The 16,318-nt window shown below is 34.5% G+C and overlaps 2 protein-coding genes across 5 annotated transcripts in view; both read right to left on the bottom strand.

Moving 5' to 3' along the window:
* Positions 1 to 16,318, bottom strand: part of LOC136236841 (uncharacterized) — a 71,981-nt gene that overhangs the window by 46,289 nt on the left and 9,374 nt on the right. The window contains exon 2 of the mRNA XM_066027073.1: positions 11,809 to 11,930. Coding sequence (XP_065883145.1) covers positions 11,809 to 11,930 — 122 coding nt within the window. The remainder of the gene's footprint in view (positions 1 to 11,808; positions 11,931 to 16,318) is intronic.
* Positions 3,535 to 11,139, bottom strand: LOC136237162 (protein fuzzy homolog). 4 transcript variants are annotated; one of them, XM_066027471.1, is made up of 11 exons: positions 10,755 to 10,988; positions 10,473 to 10,706; positions 10,216 to 10,292; positions 9,710 to 9,797; positions 7,687 to 7,758; positions 6,507 to 6,614; positions 5,684 to 5,772; positions 4,751 to 5,151; positions 4,523 to 4,698; positions 3,721 to 3,803; positions 3,535 to 3,668 (listed from the first exon to the last, which is right to left on the bottom strand). In XM_066027471.1, the coding sequence occupies exons 4-11, from the start codon at positions 9,710 to 9,712 to the stop codon at positions 3,605 to 3,607; spliced, it is 996 nt and encodes a 331-aa protein (XP_065883543.1). In that variant the 5' UTR covers positions 9,713 to 9,797; positions 10,216 to 10,292; positions 10,473 to 10,706; positions 10,755 to 10,988; the 3' UTR covers positions 3,535 to 3,604. The 4 variants fall into 4 exon arrangements, with proteins under 4 accessions (XP_065883543.1, XP_065883545.1, XP_065883542.1 ...); XM_066027473.1 differs by lacking the exons at positions 10,216 to 10,292; positions 10,473 to 10,706; positions 10,755 to 10,988 and adding an exon at positions 10,996 to 11,139; XM_066027470.1 differs by lacking the exon at positions 10,216 to 10,292 and having other exon boundaries at positions 10,473 to 10,988.

Below are 16,318 nucleotides of genomic sequence, written 5' to 3'. Positions count from 1 at the left end.
GAAGCGTAATGGCCACTGCACTTTCAAAGCAATATTTGTTAGTTGGGGCGCATGTTCAGACAAAAACATTAATTTTTGCATCATCCTTTCTTTTGATGCAGTATGCGTGGGTTCACCAGTCATAATAATGTTACAAAAAACGTAAAACAAGTTTAATGAAAAATTAGGAATTTTAAGTTCGATTAAGGATCATAGAAAAAAAGTAGGGAAACAAGAGAGGTCACCTACACCTGCAGATATTGTGAATCCCTAATTCAGTCTTGGTCTTGGGTATAGATTGAATTAGGGATTAAATGGTCACTAGTATATCTGAAGGTGTAGGCGACCTCCCTTGCTTCCCTATTTTTTTTTCTATGATCCCTAATCAAACTTAAAATTCCTCATTTTCCCTTAAATTTAGTGAAAAGTGACTTGGTAATTGCAAAATATGAGAATATTTCTCTGGCAACATGTGGTGATATATAATAAATGAGTGTCAACTTTGTCACATAATTGTTATAAGCATAGTAGATTGACTGAATAAAACTTGTCCTGTGAAAACATTAACATATTCAATTCATTTAATACAAGTATTTCAAAAAAATTTGGAATTTTCAATTAGAGTAGGGACCATAGCACATCGATAAAAAGTACTGAAACAAGCTGGAGTAGTGCATGATATTAAATCACAGTAAAACAATAAGAAGTGTTATATCCCTACTGTGCTCAAGACACCATAATGGAAATGCACAGTAGGGGTACACTTCTTATTGTTTTACTGTGATTTAATATCATGCACTACTCCAGCTTGTTTCAGTACTTTTTATCCATGTGCTATGGTCCCTACTCTAGTAGAAAATTCCAAATATTTTGAAATACTTGTTTGTTAACTTTTTTTTTTTGTAAAATAGCTTTTTGGCTAGCTATTAATGTACTATGGTCCCTATTCTAGTTGAAGATAGTACTATACTGCAGAAGGATGGTCAAGAGCCTTTTCAACTTTATTTTAGAGGTGCTACAGCATGTAAAAACTTTTGAAGATTGAATAGCACAGTCAACTTCTCTAATAGAATATACACATGATCTAATTGACTGCAGTATTTAGTGCTGTACCATCTGTATGACAGCTACCACTACTAGAGACTGATGATGTGATCATTTTCTTTTCAACATAAAACATTAAGTGGCCCACAATGTATATTACACTCAATTTAGTTTACCTAAAAATTTTAAAATAATTTTTTCTTGTGAGGGCATGTCAAAAGAAAGAGCATACTCCACATTCTGAGGAAGTGATTATAAAGGTGAAATTTACAGTGGAAGGCTTAAAAAGTGGTAACTATAATGATACACCGTAGCCTAATTAGCTTTTTTTTCATTGTAAAATAATTTTTGTATGCAAAACTTGTATGAAAATTTCTTACACGAAAATTTTTTACACAAGATCGAACTACTCTAATAGAACAATCATTCACGAAAATATTTTTACATGAAAATTTTTATCACAATTTTTTTATTTTTTTGCACGAAAAAAAAGCGAATTAATGCAATTAGTACAGTGTCCAAAGCACACCTCTTGTGAAATCCTAGATCGCCTCCAGACCTCTGATTGTAGTTGGCAGCCAAAACACATACAGCCAAGAATGAATGTTATGTTATCAGTCTATTAGTGCAGCCAAGAATGAATGTTAATACAAGTCAATATAATTTACAAATATTTTATATGGAACCTTTATCATTGACTCGTGTTCTACATTCAGTATTGTAAATAATTCCTCATACCTCAAATTGGCTAGTCTTTTACAATAGTAAGTGTAGAGAAAAAAGGCAGCCAAATGACTATAGCCAGTTAAAATTAATGAAATGTTAGTCATTACACAAAGAACTATATAGTTCAAGACTTTTGAAGACTACTTTTTAATGTATTGGAGAAGTGGTGAAGAATGTGTCAGTACCTACTGTATCTATACATTGGATTTCCAAATACTATATTGTGTTAGTCATACACTATCAGTGTTTTTTGTTTTTTTTAATTACAGTTGTGTTGGGCCAGAACTAGACGAACACACTCACACAATATCATTTATCATAAATGGTTTAGTCACACAAATCTAGAGATCCTCTATGTGTAAATAATTTTTGGTCTCAACAGAGTAAACATCCTTTATTTAATTATAGTGCTAAAATATTTTTTAAAGTGTCACTGAAAATTTAATGTGTGAGCATGGAGAATTTATAGACGAACACACTCACACAATATCATTTATCATAAATGGTTTAGTCACACAAATCTAGAGATCCTCTATGTGTAAATAATTTTTGGTCTCAACAGAGTAAACATCCTTTATTTAATTATAGTGCTAAAATATTTTTTAAAGTGTCACTGAAAATTTAATGTGTGAGCATGGAGAATTTATAGGCTTTTTGCATATCCAATAAATCATGTCTTTGATCATTACAACTGCATTGTCACAGTAGCTATTGACACTAACCCCCAGTGTCAATAAGTGACATCACAAGTATTTTTGACATCAACCAGAACAACTTAAATGTTAAGCACACTAGTTGTATGAAAGTGAGTTTTTGGTGAATTTAAGGTGAGCTAGGGTTCAAAAACATGAAGTCTCCTGCCAAGGAAGTCAATAAATCATACTGTTCTTATAAATTACTTTCCTTTTTGGTGTACAGAGTGTTGTCATTGATGATGCAACATAATACAGTAATATGGTATGTACTTGTCAATAGATTCATTAACCATCAGGCCACATCTATGGGTTTAAGGGTTAGTTCACAACTTGCAATGTGTGACGTAAGCGGACATCTGTAGGTGTTCAGTTGGCGGGGAATCCATTTGAAGTTGCTTTATCAATTTTCAGTACACGATATCACCAAATTGTTTGCCAAGCTATGTTACCTTCCAGATATATCAAATAATTGAAAATTTAAAATGAACCACAAATTTTACTGTGTAGTACTACAATTATTAAACTTTCAAATTGACAGTCCATGTTCTGAAGAAACTTAAAAGGTGACATATATAATGAAGTATGTACATACAGCTGTAAAAGGTAGTTATTTCAAATTTGAACTCAATCAGATCAATACCTATGATGGTAAATCAGTGATAGGGTATACCTATGTATTCTGTTTACATAAATCACAGGTCAATTCCCTAATTAGAGCTGATAATTCTGTACAAGGATACAATTTTACAGAGCACAGATTCAACTAGCACTCTAGTGGCTTTAGTACAGTCAAATAAACACTTCTAATTTGACACTCAATAGTGCACGAGTGAGTATACATCACATTACCAAGAACCTCTTTATCCAAAAATATCCAATACTGTGTAATTATGATGGATGTTACAATCAAAACACTTGTTGTATGACAATTTAGTTGAGGTTTCTGGATTACAGGACTGGAGTTAGATAAGATAATTGTGATTTTACTGGCCAAGTGTATTTGAATCATTCTATAAAATATTCTAATAGAACACACATTAAATTTTGATGATTTGATGTATGTAGTATTAGAACAAACCCTTTAACTGTGTGAGCATACATCCACAGAACATTCTTGTGCATAACAACTAAATTTGTACATAAAATGTTATACATAAACTTTACTGTTTAACACTGAATGGTGATGTATGGATCAGTTCATCATAAAGATTGTGTGATAACCTCCTATAAGTACACATCACACAAAATGTTGTATAACTTGATACAACTCACTTACCCAATAGCATATGTTGGACAAGTATCATTGAACAATACAAATAAACTGTATTCATCCTTCACCAAAGCATAACATTTATAACCCTGTAACAGTAATAAAATTATGCTAACTAAGGCTAATCATGATTATATATAAGTTTAAACAATTATTGATCTGTAAGAATATTCATTAAAATGTTCAAGACTGTACCACTCTTGACCGATCACACACTAGTAGCATTGCCAATAATAACAATGGGTGATCTATGCTATGCATTAATTTATCACTTTTCAAAGTATTCTCTGTGCAATTAGCTGGCAGCTGAGTTTGCAGACAAAACATTTCAGGAGTTTAGTATTATCACAAGTGGGGTGGAAATTGGAGAAAGTGGGTGGGCACAATTTAGGCTTTAAAATGAAGGTACAGAAGGCTAGTGACAAATTATATGGGTCTGTGCCCAATCTCTTGAGCTATACAAATATCAAACTCAATACAGACAATGTTAGGCTATAGTTGTACCAAGCCATCCACCTTTGTGTCATTATTTCTCATCAATCCTAGTCACCAGCTTGTCACATGTTCAGAAAGCCGGAGTGACTCTCAAAACCAACTTTGTTACGTACTGACGTCTAAAATCAATAGTTTAATGATATGGCAACATAATAGCACTAATAGTTGGTTTTTGCCTCCTGGTCTGTTGTAAATGTACATACAGTTGATTCTGTGTTTGCATATTTATGTATAAGTGTTTGAAAGCCATTAATGAGAGTATTTGTACAAAGATTGCCAATCCTCACATCACAAGAAATAACACAACACACACCTCATGAATGGTGTAGGTCTCAACTGGTTTGTGGCCCAGAAGAGAATGTAAATTACTGGATGAATTGCTTGAAGTAGTTGTTGTATTTACAGCAGGTAAAATAGAGCCACAAGTTGATTTATAAAAATGCAGCAACACACTCTTTTGTTCATCAATGCTCATTGTACCCTGGTACCCTGTACAATATAACAGCTATTCAATGATAATATCCTCACACATATTGTATACCTGGACTAAGGAAGCTCCTTTGAGAAGCTGTACTACCAGATGAGTGAAAGCTGGACAGACACTTGTGAGTGTCTGCACTCAAAATCAAGAATGCTAGAATTGATGACCCCAAGTTGAGTGTTAATGGTAAATTACGAGGAAGTGAATGAGACAATGTTTTCAGGTTGTCACTGACTATACTCCAAAATCGTATTACATGAGAAAGAGCTTGTTCCAGACTTGGCTCAGCAGCACACAACACAGCAACTTTGATGGACTCCATTAACTGAAAAATGAGCAATCTATATGCAACCTTGTTACTAGCCACCGGCAAGTAAACTGGTATTTCATATGATGATGCTGGTGGAAGGGAATAAACTAAACTTGATAGGAGACATTTCTCTAATGCAGTAAGCTCCCACCTACATAGATTGTAAGAAAAAGTATGAGAGAGCACAAGTATACAGTAGAATCTATGTAATGTGTTGGACATCATAGAATTGACCAAATGTCTAGATTATCAAAGTGTCATGATTTTCAAGGTAAGTTAAAAGTTATCAATCTTGGCATGTTATACTGAGTGTCAAGATTACATCCTCATTTTTCAATAGCTCCCAGCATTAACAGGTTCCACTGTATACAGGCTCTTTCAAGTGTAAACATGGATAATAGTAGCAAGGGGATACAAGAGATTTCGAGACTTGTGGGACATCTGCCTAGCAACTGGAATATATAGCCCATGTGGTAACCTGTGTTTATATTTGGTAAATCTCATTGATAAAGCTTAAACCTTAAACCAAAGAAATAACAGAATTCATACTACTGAACATCCGGTATCATTAAACTGTTATAGGCATGTTTAATCTAGTATGGTACAACTATTGTTACGTAAGTACTAGGTAGTATGGTACACCCTTAGCTTATTTCATTGTTTACACTGTAACAAGTTATTACCAGCTAGGTGTAGCCACGACAACATTTCCGCCTACGAAGAGACAACCATAATTGCTTTGCACCGACTCTGTGAAACCGTCCAAGCAGTCCTGGAATTTGAAAGTACAAATAACAATAATACAATAAAAGTAACACTCCCAAAACTGTATGTATACTATGTGTACGCTGATAAGATTTACAAAATTGGAAAATTCATAATGTACTAGGTGGTCAACACAGGTGTCTCCAATGAGCCTTATCCGCAATTACGTCACAACGCGAAAATCACGCAAAAATGGCGAAAAGTGTGGGGGCCAAGTGGGATACTTTGTATGGAAGGGATAACGTTTCGAGATGTTCCACGTGAAGAAAGCATGAGAAAACTCTGGTGAGGCTTATTAACTATCTTACTATGTAGGGGCATGCATTTTCGTACTTCTTGAGTAGTCCTACGGTCTGCTTTTGGTTTCTTCCCAATGGCTCTCTGTACAAAAGGCCCCCACACTTTTCGCCATTTTTGCATTGTGACGTAATTGCGGATAAGGCTCATAAAAATCTTCCCATAAAACATAAATTGAAAGGAATTCAGTTTTGACAGATTGGTAAATTCTCCACTCATTTATAGCAAATCCATTCATCTTCTAACAAAACTGAATTTTCAATTTTTCAGACACAATTAGAATTTGAAGTATTCTGCAAAAAGTATCCATTCCAATGTTTTTGAAATATTCAGCAGTAACAACACACTTAGGTTAAGAGTATTACATTTACAGTTCTCCAACTTCTCCAACAAGACACATCCCAACTAAGCTATTAACAAATTTAACTTGTAACAACACACTACCTGTAAGGTGCTGGGGTCAGAAGGAGCAGCACTCACATCCACACAGTTCACTAATGGTCCCAATAGTACAGTACTGTCCAGTAACAAGTCAATAATACCATAGCAACACTGGAAGGTACAACACCAATTAGGTAATGAATATTGCTAAGTAATGAATATGTAACAATAATTATCATAATTGTAAGGGTCAACCACACCAACCCACTTTTGTAAACAACACAATCAACCACCCAACCACAAGGACAGAGATGTTATAGCAAGGGTTCATAATATTTGTGTGGGGGAGAGTGTCTAACTGGAGTACATTCAGTAAAAGCACTGCTGCAAGTAACACCTCAGGCTTCTCTTAGAAGAAAGGCTTGACCTTATTCAACAAGAGTTCATAATATTTGTGTTGTATATACACCTCTAGCCTGATTCTACTGAAGACAGAGAACTGTTGATAGGTGATGATTGGTGTTAATACATATGATATGACTACTCCAATACTGTAAATAGACTAACTCAGTCCCCACACAGTATACTATACAGATGTATATTGTAGCCACCAAATTTGCTTCCTACATATTAGATAAATGTATTGAAGTGTATGGATAGTATTGCCCTAAGGTGTCCTATCTATTGTTATCTATATTGCTGGATAGCTATTGTGTGATCTAGAGGAGAATAGAAAAAGATGCTTGAAAAGGCACTCACAAAAGGAACGAAGAGTTGCATGAGAAGTGCATAAGCAGAGAAAAATTAGCACAAAAGTATAGCAAGGATGAAGGGAAAATGTTTACTCTGAGCAGGAATATTGAGCTAATCAGTTAGTAATTTCAACCATTACACCACAAAACACCTTGCATAGGCTAGGTTGTAAATGCATGGGTCAATTGAATGATATAGGCGTTAATGCTTGCAGTTAACAAAAAAAAAATCAGCTGATGCACCCTTGCATTCAATGTGTTGTAGAAGACAAATACATGACAGGAGATAATGAGCACTTTGTTTGTCATAACAACTACTTCGAAACATGCATCTGTTGGCAAGATAATTATATTATGTCAATGGAATGTAGACAGACGGACAGCTTGTTAGCTACACATAAATCAAACACTAATTGGTTTTTATATCATAACATCTTTTATACTATAAGCAGTAAAACTGCTGCTGCAATAAATACACAATTTGTATTTACCACCTTAAGATCTTTCTTGAGCCTCTCCAGACTAGTAGGATTCTCTAATTCATGTAATCCTATTAGCAGCACCTGATGGTACAACAAGGATAATGTATGTCAATGTTGATAATAATAATAGTGTTTGTTTGTTCACCTCTTTCACTGACAAAACATGTAAAATATTCCCTTGAAGAATTGAAGCTATAAATCCTGTTTACTATATTAAATAGCTCAATTAGTACATACAATGCTATTTTTGTCTTAGCATTGAATAACCAATTTATAAATTATTGGCTACAGTGGAACATTTGTTTCAAAAATTTATTGCTATGGCTGCTATATTGATCATCCTACACACATCAAACAGTCAATGAAATATCCAAATAAATATGAATAATACAGAATGTGACAGTTGAACTGCCCATAGATACACTCCTCATACTTCAGAAGAGCTATGAAGATGTGATGGCAGGAAAAGGTTTCAACCATGTACCTTTCAGTGGTTATTATCATACAGTACAATAGTACTGTATATTAGTGATCATAAAGGTTTGGACTTTAATCCCTACTTCAGTGTAGAATTAGGAATTTTAAGTTCAATTAGGGATCAAAGAAATAAAAAGTAGTGAAACAAGGGAGGTCGCCTACACCTGAAGATATACTAGTGGACATTTAATCCCTACTTCAGCGTACAATTCCTAGTACTTGTAAGATATTATGCACTAACAAAGCCTCATATGTCATATTTATATAAGTTGTTTACTGTGGTACGTCCAGCTAAACTGTCACTATATTACTTCATGTAATGTGGCAGCATCATTGATGAAGGTGTCGGGTATACTATAACAGATGTACTAACCACCAGTCCACATCTATGGGTTTTAGGTGTCACAAGTTATATTCATATGTAAAGTGTCGGACATTAAGGTATGTAGCTATATATCAGTTTGATTTGGCGGAGGATTCCATTTAATGGTTTTAAATCAGTCTTCAATAATTGTTATCAGCCAATTGCTTAGTACGTATATATGTGACTGGAACCAAGAAATTACTCTACCATCCAGACATACACATCAAATTTTTATAACAGGAATGTAGCTAAGTGTAAACTTTTTATGACTATAATTTTCATGGAAACTTCAATGCTTGATAAAAGTCTTACTGGATATCTTAAGTCACCACCGTGTAAACTACAACTCACCCACTCTCTATTAAATAAAGTTTGTCCTCAATATTTACAAAGCTGTCAATATACTGATAGGCTCAACACTAAACATTTCAGTTGCATTTTCACCTTTCATAATGTCAGCCGGTCCATATACCATAATTACGTGAGCAGAAAGCAGATTAACAAACACAGACACACTGAGATAAAATTACAAAAACAAGTGAAAATAACTATAGGACCAGCAGATAAATGAGCAAGTAATCCAGGAATTGAGTTATTCTGTATACATAGCAAATTGGTGGGCTGCCTCGTTAAAGTTTTTGAAGTTCAGTAATAACATCTGTTATCTCAAAACTAACTACTTGGGTTACTCTTTGTTGCAAAACAACGTGAATGAATATTTGCAGTAGGTTTATACGTGTATAAGCTTTGAGAAAAATATGAACAAAGTAAACCAGAAACATCTATAGCATTTTGCTTAACAAATACTTTGAACTATACCTTTTTATGCCTGAACTACCTTTTTATGCCTGAACTACCAGTTTCATGTTCCTTCCAGCTATCACACAAAGAGTACCTTACTCCAAATGGGTCACTTATTCACAACATTGTACATGTAATGGTTAGTGAATCACTATTGAGGTTTACAAAGTGATTATGATAACAGCTGGTTAGTGATCTTGATGTGACTAAACCTTAACTAGAGTCATGTACAGTGGTCTTTGAATAATACTATGTGGTATCACGCAAGAACAAACATTTGCAGGTATTTGAATAGGTCAAGCTGCATCATGTGGACTATTATATCTTTTATTGTCACATAGAACTATTAGTCTTATAAGAAGTGTTCCACTTGAGTGTCAACTAACTAACCATTGAGTTGAAAATACAGTTGAGAAGATTGTGAACATGATGATCTGAATAGAGGCTGCTCTGTGAAGTGACCAGAATCAACTTGATACTGTATATCAAACAGTTAAGCATGTATATAATGTTTGTATTAGTTAGTGTACTGTGTACAACATTAACATAACTGTAGTTATGACAAAAGTCAAATTATATTACATAGCTACAAAGACCTAGTGGATCTAATCCAGTTATTTAACCAATGTTAACAAATCTTACTTAATTCTGTAGTTCTCTGTTTGCATACGATGAAACTCTAGACCATTAAAATTTGCAGCAATTACATAACAGTCATAGGTCTAGTAACTGGTCAATATCTTTTTTTTTTGTTTTTTGATCTTTACTGTGCAGTGAATAAAAGCTTAAAGGGCACAATATTTATGTACTATGCAAGCGTTATATCATCTTGTGTTTACTAAAAGCTGGGTTTATGGACTTCAAGTGGTCAAATGATCAAAGCTCTGATCACTTACCGATCAATTAGAAACCTTTCAAGCAAAAACGCCTGAGAAACTTTTCACCATTGAAGAGCTGTGATATCCAATCTCGCCTGCAGCAATCAATAATCAAATTTGGAATCCTACCATAATTTACAGATGCTGTCTACACGTAACAGTTTGTTTACTGTCACATAGTTTTGGTATGTAACACTATGTTTCGCATGACTGCGTAGAGATGATTGAATCACATTAAGAGGTGTAACCTTGTGAGCAAACACCAACGTACACACCTTGATGACTACCAATGCTGACTAGTAAATGAATTGGTTGCTTATGCACAGCCTTTCCATACTAATTGGTATGACAGTCTTCAGAATTGTTCCAGTAAATAGAATTTAATTGTACTTCATTGTTTAATAAATTACATCTTCTGTTATTCAACACTGTACGGCTACAAATCCTGTACTCCACACTTTCATATTGTCTGGCATAAGTCATGCCCATTCTTTGCAGTAGCATGTATCCTGCATATGCACATAATACTGCATGCCTACACATATAAGTATGCCTACAGTGAAAACGTGAGTGTGCAAAACATCTCACAAATTCTTCCTTATGATCGAATGATTAGAAGTTCTACAGTTGTTTATGATTTTCTCACAGTCGGAACAAATGCAGCTAAACTACCAAGAATATTTGATAGGCTATTGGATTAGCATAAATGTAATTAACATAAGTACAAGTATATGTTAAAAATCAAAATCAGACTTAACCACGATTTTAACTCTACTCCTGAGATATTATTAACAGTACCTGTAAATTGTCCAGGGACACACACCTATTCCTGTATTAGTTATTAAACAAGGTGAACAGCATAACGAACACTTTTCATGACCTGTTTCACTTTCCTGTTCATGACATCATTATAAAAAGTTCATCCCCACCAGCATTACTATCATCCTGTCTGCATCCTGTCATCACTCTCATTCATAATTTTTAACAAGAAAAACTACCACATTAACTACCTAGTAATAACATGACTATCAAATCACAGTTGCTAAGAGATTGGCTACAGATAATTACATCATCTGAATAGTCACATAACATTGTACATTGTTGACTATCTCACATTACCCACAATGACAGGGACATATGGTTTATCACAAGAAATTAGCAGAAGAAAAAGCCACCACCACTGTATGTGTAGAGCAGTGTGACACATTTCGGTGTACATATTTTCTAATTGTATTATAGTAGCAAAGACTGTGAAAGGAAACTGCACACCTTTCACAACATGACTTGAATTTAATATAATAAACAGCAGACTAGGTTATCCAATTGAAACGCCCAAGACTAAATCACTTAAACGTCAATACAAATACATTACCTAACAATTTCAATTCATTAATGCGTCGTCATTGACGTATGACAGCACGTTTCAATTGAGCGACCTTATTTGTCCATAAAATTTCTACTTATTCAGGGTCCAAAGGTGGGATATTCGATCTATTGTAGCTATCTCACAACTAAGAACCTACAAAACACTTCCGAGAACTCATACTATCAGCTTACTCAAGTTACTTTTAAAATACTCTAATAGATCAACACATGTGTACAATAACTAACCTGTCACAATAACATCTCCACAACACTTTTCTGTCCCCAGTTGTATTGTTCAGTAGTTCAGCCTCCTGGTTCTCAGTGAAGATGTGCACACCGTTCAGTGATCCAATGGTTGGGAATGGAAGCTACAAATTGAGATAATGTATATATCTAACCTGATCCATGTGGCAATTTTGATTTCATTCATGCAAAGTAGCATTACATAATTATCAGGATATTGACATGAGTAACTTCTCAAGGTAAATTTAATACCAGCACAATGATGTGGTCATGTAATGCTATTATAGATTATTCAAAGTGGTACTTTCCTAAACCAGAAGCCAGAGTCATTGTATCTTCTGAACATGTTTTTCATATACAATGAAATATGCCAACAGCTATAAGCAAAGATCACAGGTAGTAATTATATGGGATGGTTATTTCATAAACAACCATGATGAACATGATGAAATGTAAGTTGTAGATCACAGATAAGAGGTCATTTCCCCTACTATTTTTAAACAGTTTATATACACGTAAATCTGACAGCTATGAATGGTACTTTTTGTTGTGGTATAATAATCACCACTTTGAGTATTTATTCTCACAGTGCACATTATGCATTTATCTGTGATCTTTCTCATCAACACTAACTACAGTTGAGGAAAGGACTGGGTTTCTTTGTGGCTTCCAAGGTATGTGGTCACAGCTGCAAATTAAGTGCATAGACAGTACATTGTTCAACATATGGGATCAAAACAACAAAGAACTGCCTGCAGTTCTTGCTTACATAGTGTATTTTCTCTGGTTTGTACACTCAAGTTGCACAACTAAGCATATAAAATAGCAGCACAAAGCAACGAATGTAGGAAGTACAACTTCTCAAGTCTGGAGAGACTCAGCAGCACAATCAGACTGCTTTGGTCATAGTTAGATATTGATAATCAATTGCTGGTGATAATTGATGATAAGTGTATAGGTTTGATGTTACAGGACTGAAAACACTGAATGGATAAATTAACAAATTTTAGTGAAGTTATAGGACACCATAAATATCAAAATGAACTGCTGTTACATTTTGAGATATTCTAGTAAAAACAGCTGAAACAGCGCTACCAAAAAGCAAAGAATCTTCATAAATCAAGACTGAAGAGACCTTACAGTATAATTAGACTGTTACAGTCATCAGGTTAACATTGATAATGACAAAACAATGGAATAATTAATAAGCGGTAAATTGTATAGACTATCTAATGTCTGAAAACTCCAAATGAATACACTTGCAAAAGTTTTTGAATACCACTGAACACAAATTCTTTCTCCTACTATTGAGAACCTCTAGTAAAGAGGAAAATGTACTATTGAAAATGTTAATCCATTCAGTGCTGCTATAGTGTAAACTTTACCCATAACTTAATTCAGTCCAATCAAAGTGCATGTACTAGCATGTATGGTCTGTGGTCTTAGACACCATATAGTGTATTTAACTCAGTGCCTGTCCAGTTCAACCAACACAGTCAATCAAAGCACATACTGGCATGCATGGAAGCACACATCTCAAAAGTCTCTTAAACTAACTACCACTTCCAGTATTCTCATTACGTGTTCTGAATCCCATGGTCTACATGTGGTTTGTAGTTAAACTTTACTACCAATTTTGCCACATTAATATCAGTGTCTAGGGGAGTGGATAAACAACTGACTAGATACTTTTCCTTTTCGTGTAGTTTACACTATTAAGTAACAAGGTTAACTGACGAATTTGATGACTAGAATAATCCATAATAGTACACAAATGATCTGAAAAGATGACAAACTAGGTGTTGTGGTTTATGATATCATATAGTTGTATCACCACAAGCTACGTGTAAATTTGGATTACATCATATTTTGAGGGTCTCTCTAACACACAGGAGAATACCATAAATCAAACACATGTGTTTTTATTCTCCAGTAAGGCTTTGACCAAATTGTCTGTTTGTGATCAAGCATTGGATTGCTAAAGGGTTGCACAACAGAGGATATTACTGTAAAATGTGAAGACTTTTTCAGTAGAACTCAACATGGTTTTGTGTTGTCTGAATTCACCACTAAATTACGTATGCACTCACCAGCCATCCTAGTGAAATATTGATAAACAACCCTTCTGTATAAGCATAACTTGAACCTACAAGGAATTCCGCATACCCCAGCCCACACCCCAGGAATTCCATATACCCCTGCCCCAGCTATACATACAAACCTTCAGCTTTCTTGCAGGTTACCAGTGGGATAGTAAAATAATACATACAATGTACAGAACAATTACTAGACAGTATGGACTTCATTACAAGATGAGTGGATGGCTAATGAGGCAATATGATTGGGTTGTGGCTGCTACCTAAAGACATTAACAACACTTTGTTTTTACAGTGGAATCTCAGTTAATAATCCAAACTTTTTTCTAATTAACCGAGCTTGTTCTGTTCAAAGCAGTGAGTGTTCTAATAGAGGTTTTCAGAAGAATCTGAAAACATGTATGTTTACGAGATGCCATTACATCTGACCTTATATCACGTAACAGCCACAACAATCTACGGGAAATATTGGAAATGGTGTGAAATTAATAGATGACATGCTTCAGACTTCCGGATGTATGAATTTTTGTAATTTGACTTTAGCAATGGTTATTAGAGACTTTTCAAAGAAACAGTGAAGGATGGATGTTTGTCAGTATGGTAAAAAAAGATTATCCAGAGCTATATTTTGAAGAAAGTCAGTGACTAAGTATGCTTTAGTCGCCAAGAAATTTTTGGCCAAATGTGAAATTTGCCCCACCAGCCACAGTTAAGCAGCTTTAGCCACAATACTCCACACACAATATGGGTATATAGTGATTAACAACATATTTGTTCAGTAGCCGATTCGCACTGGTGGTTTTTGAGATGCTAATAGAACGTCCCATGTTTTATACATCCATAGGTTCCATAAAACATTGTGGCTATTACATGATGTAAGTTCAAATGTAATGGCTTTCTGTAAATATATGTATTTTCAGATTCTTCTGAAAACCTCTATTGAGTTATCAGAATTCTCAAAAGCGTTAACACACATTTTAAAGGTAATTTTGCACATAACTTCAGAATTGGGACTTTTTAACATCAGGTGTGAGGTTTCATGTACATACAGTACACATACCACTAGTCTTGGCTGGATTCCATTGTTTGTACATGGCAGATCTGTTGTTAGTTATTTCAAAACTTTAATCCATTCATAGATGGCCTAATGCATGCTCACTGAAGCATCATTTATTTCTTTAAAAATTATCATTACGCGATTGTTTTGTGTTAAAGTAGTAAATGAAAAAGTCAGGCAGACTTTATAAGCATCTCTAAAAGCAATGAATATTATGTAGATGCTTTCTAGCACATCAAAAAACTAGTACCATGAAGGCTAAGTAACGGATACCTCAACATAAAAAACTATTACTATCAATGCTTTAGATAGGCAGACATACAAGTACCTAGTGATACCTACCATACTAGTAATCATTGTAGTGTTATTGATATGGACACATGATGTGAGTTTCTATCACATTAACAAAGCACTTCAACACAAACCATCAATGCACATAATTTTTAGTGTATGTAGCTCATTTTGTGTAGTTACATACTGCTTCATAGCTACACACAATTTCATATAATATGACAGCACTTACGAGTGACCCAACAATGGAAAGTGATATCAACATGAGAAATATACCACTACTAATAATTAAGTGCTAGTTTAATTACTCACAACACTCACTCTTACACAATCAGTTGCCTCAACTAAGGAGAGTCTAACACCCTTTAATAATGTAATGAATGCACTGAATAAAGAATTAAGTCACTAAAAATATATATATATAATATTTCATGGTTGATTAGATATATTAGCAAAACAAACTCCACTACAACATTCTAGAAGGTACTATTGCACTCCTACACAGTTCACGGTTAGGTCACCAATCAGCAGTGCCCGCCTTATCCTGTTGACAAATTAGCTCAGGTGTGATGAATATAGTATAGCAAATACAAAATTCTTCCCTGCATCTTTCTGTGGCTGTTATATGTGCCAAGTCATACTGCATATCATCAGAAGATGCAGTGCAAAAATGAATTATGTAATTTAACTACTTACATAGATCAGATATCAAACACAAGGATCTTACAACTAATTCTAAATCCTAAAGTGAACTGAAAAACTAAAAACACAGGGGATATGGTGTTATGGTTCAAAACTGACTATTAGAAGAACGTGGCCTGAAATCCACAATCAAAACCAGACATTGTTGACTAGCATGGTATTAAATAAATTATGCAAAATAGATGAGTAAATGTATTTAAAGTCTACATTGTTATATATGAAAAGAAGCTCACTGATCTGCTCTGCCTCCTGAGGGAGGCATAACAGATCAGTGATCAATTGTGAGATCTGCAATACTACTCAGCACGTCAGTGATCATTAGTGAGGTGTGCTTGATGGTGACTCCCTCAACTGAGGAGATAGGAGG

Source organism: Dysidea avara, chromosome 10 (assembly GCF_963678975.1).
Source record: "Dysidea avara chromosome 10, odDysAvar1.4, whole genome shotgun sequence".
Lineage (NCBI taxonomy): Eukaryota > Metazoa > Porifera > Demospongiae > Dictyoceratida > Dysideidae > Dysidea > Dysidea avara.
Note: the sequence above shows the minus strand (reverse complement) of the source record. Positions and strands in the feature narration are given on the sequence as shown.

Excerpts from the sequence above, each read along its gene's own strand:
- LOC136237162 (XM_066027473.1), bottom strand. Across the intron at positions 4,699-4,750 it reads AAGGAGCTTCCTTAGTCCAG|GGTACCAGGGTACAATGAGC; the intron begins GTATACAATATG and ends TATATTGTACAG. Across the intron at positions 3,669-3,720 it reads TGTCCAACATATGCTATTGG|GAGGTTATCACACAATCTTT; the intron begins GTAAGTGAGTTG and ends GTGTACTTATAG.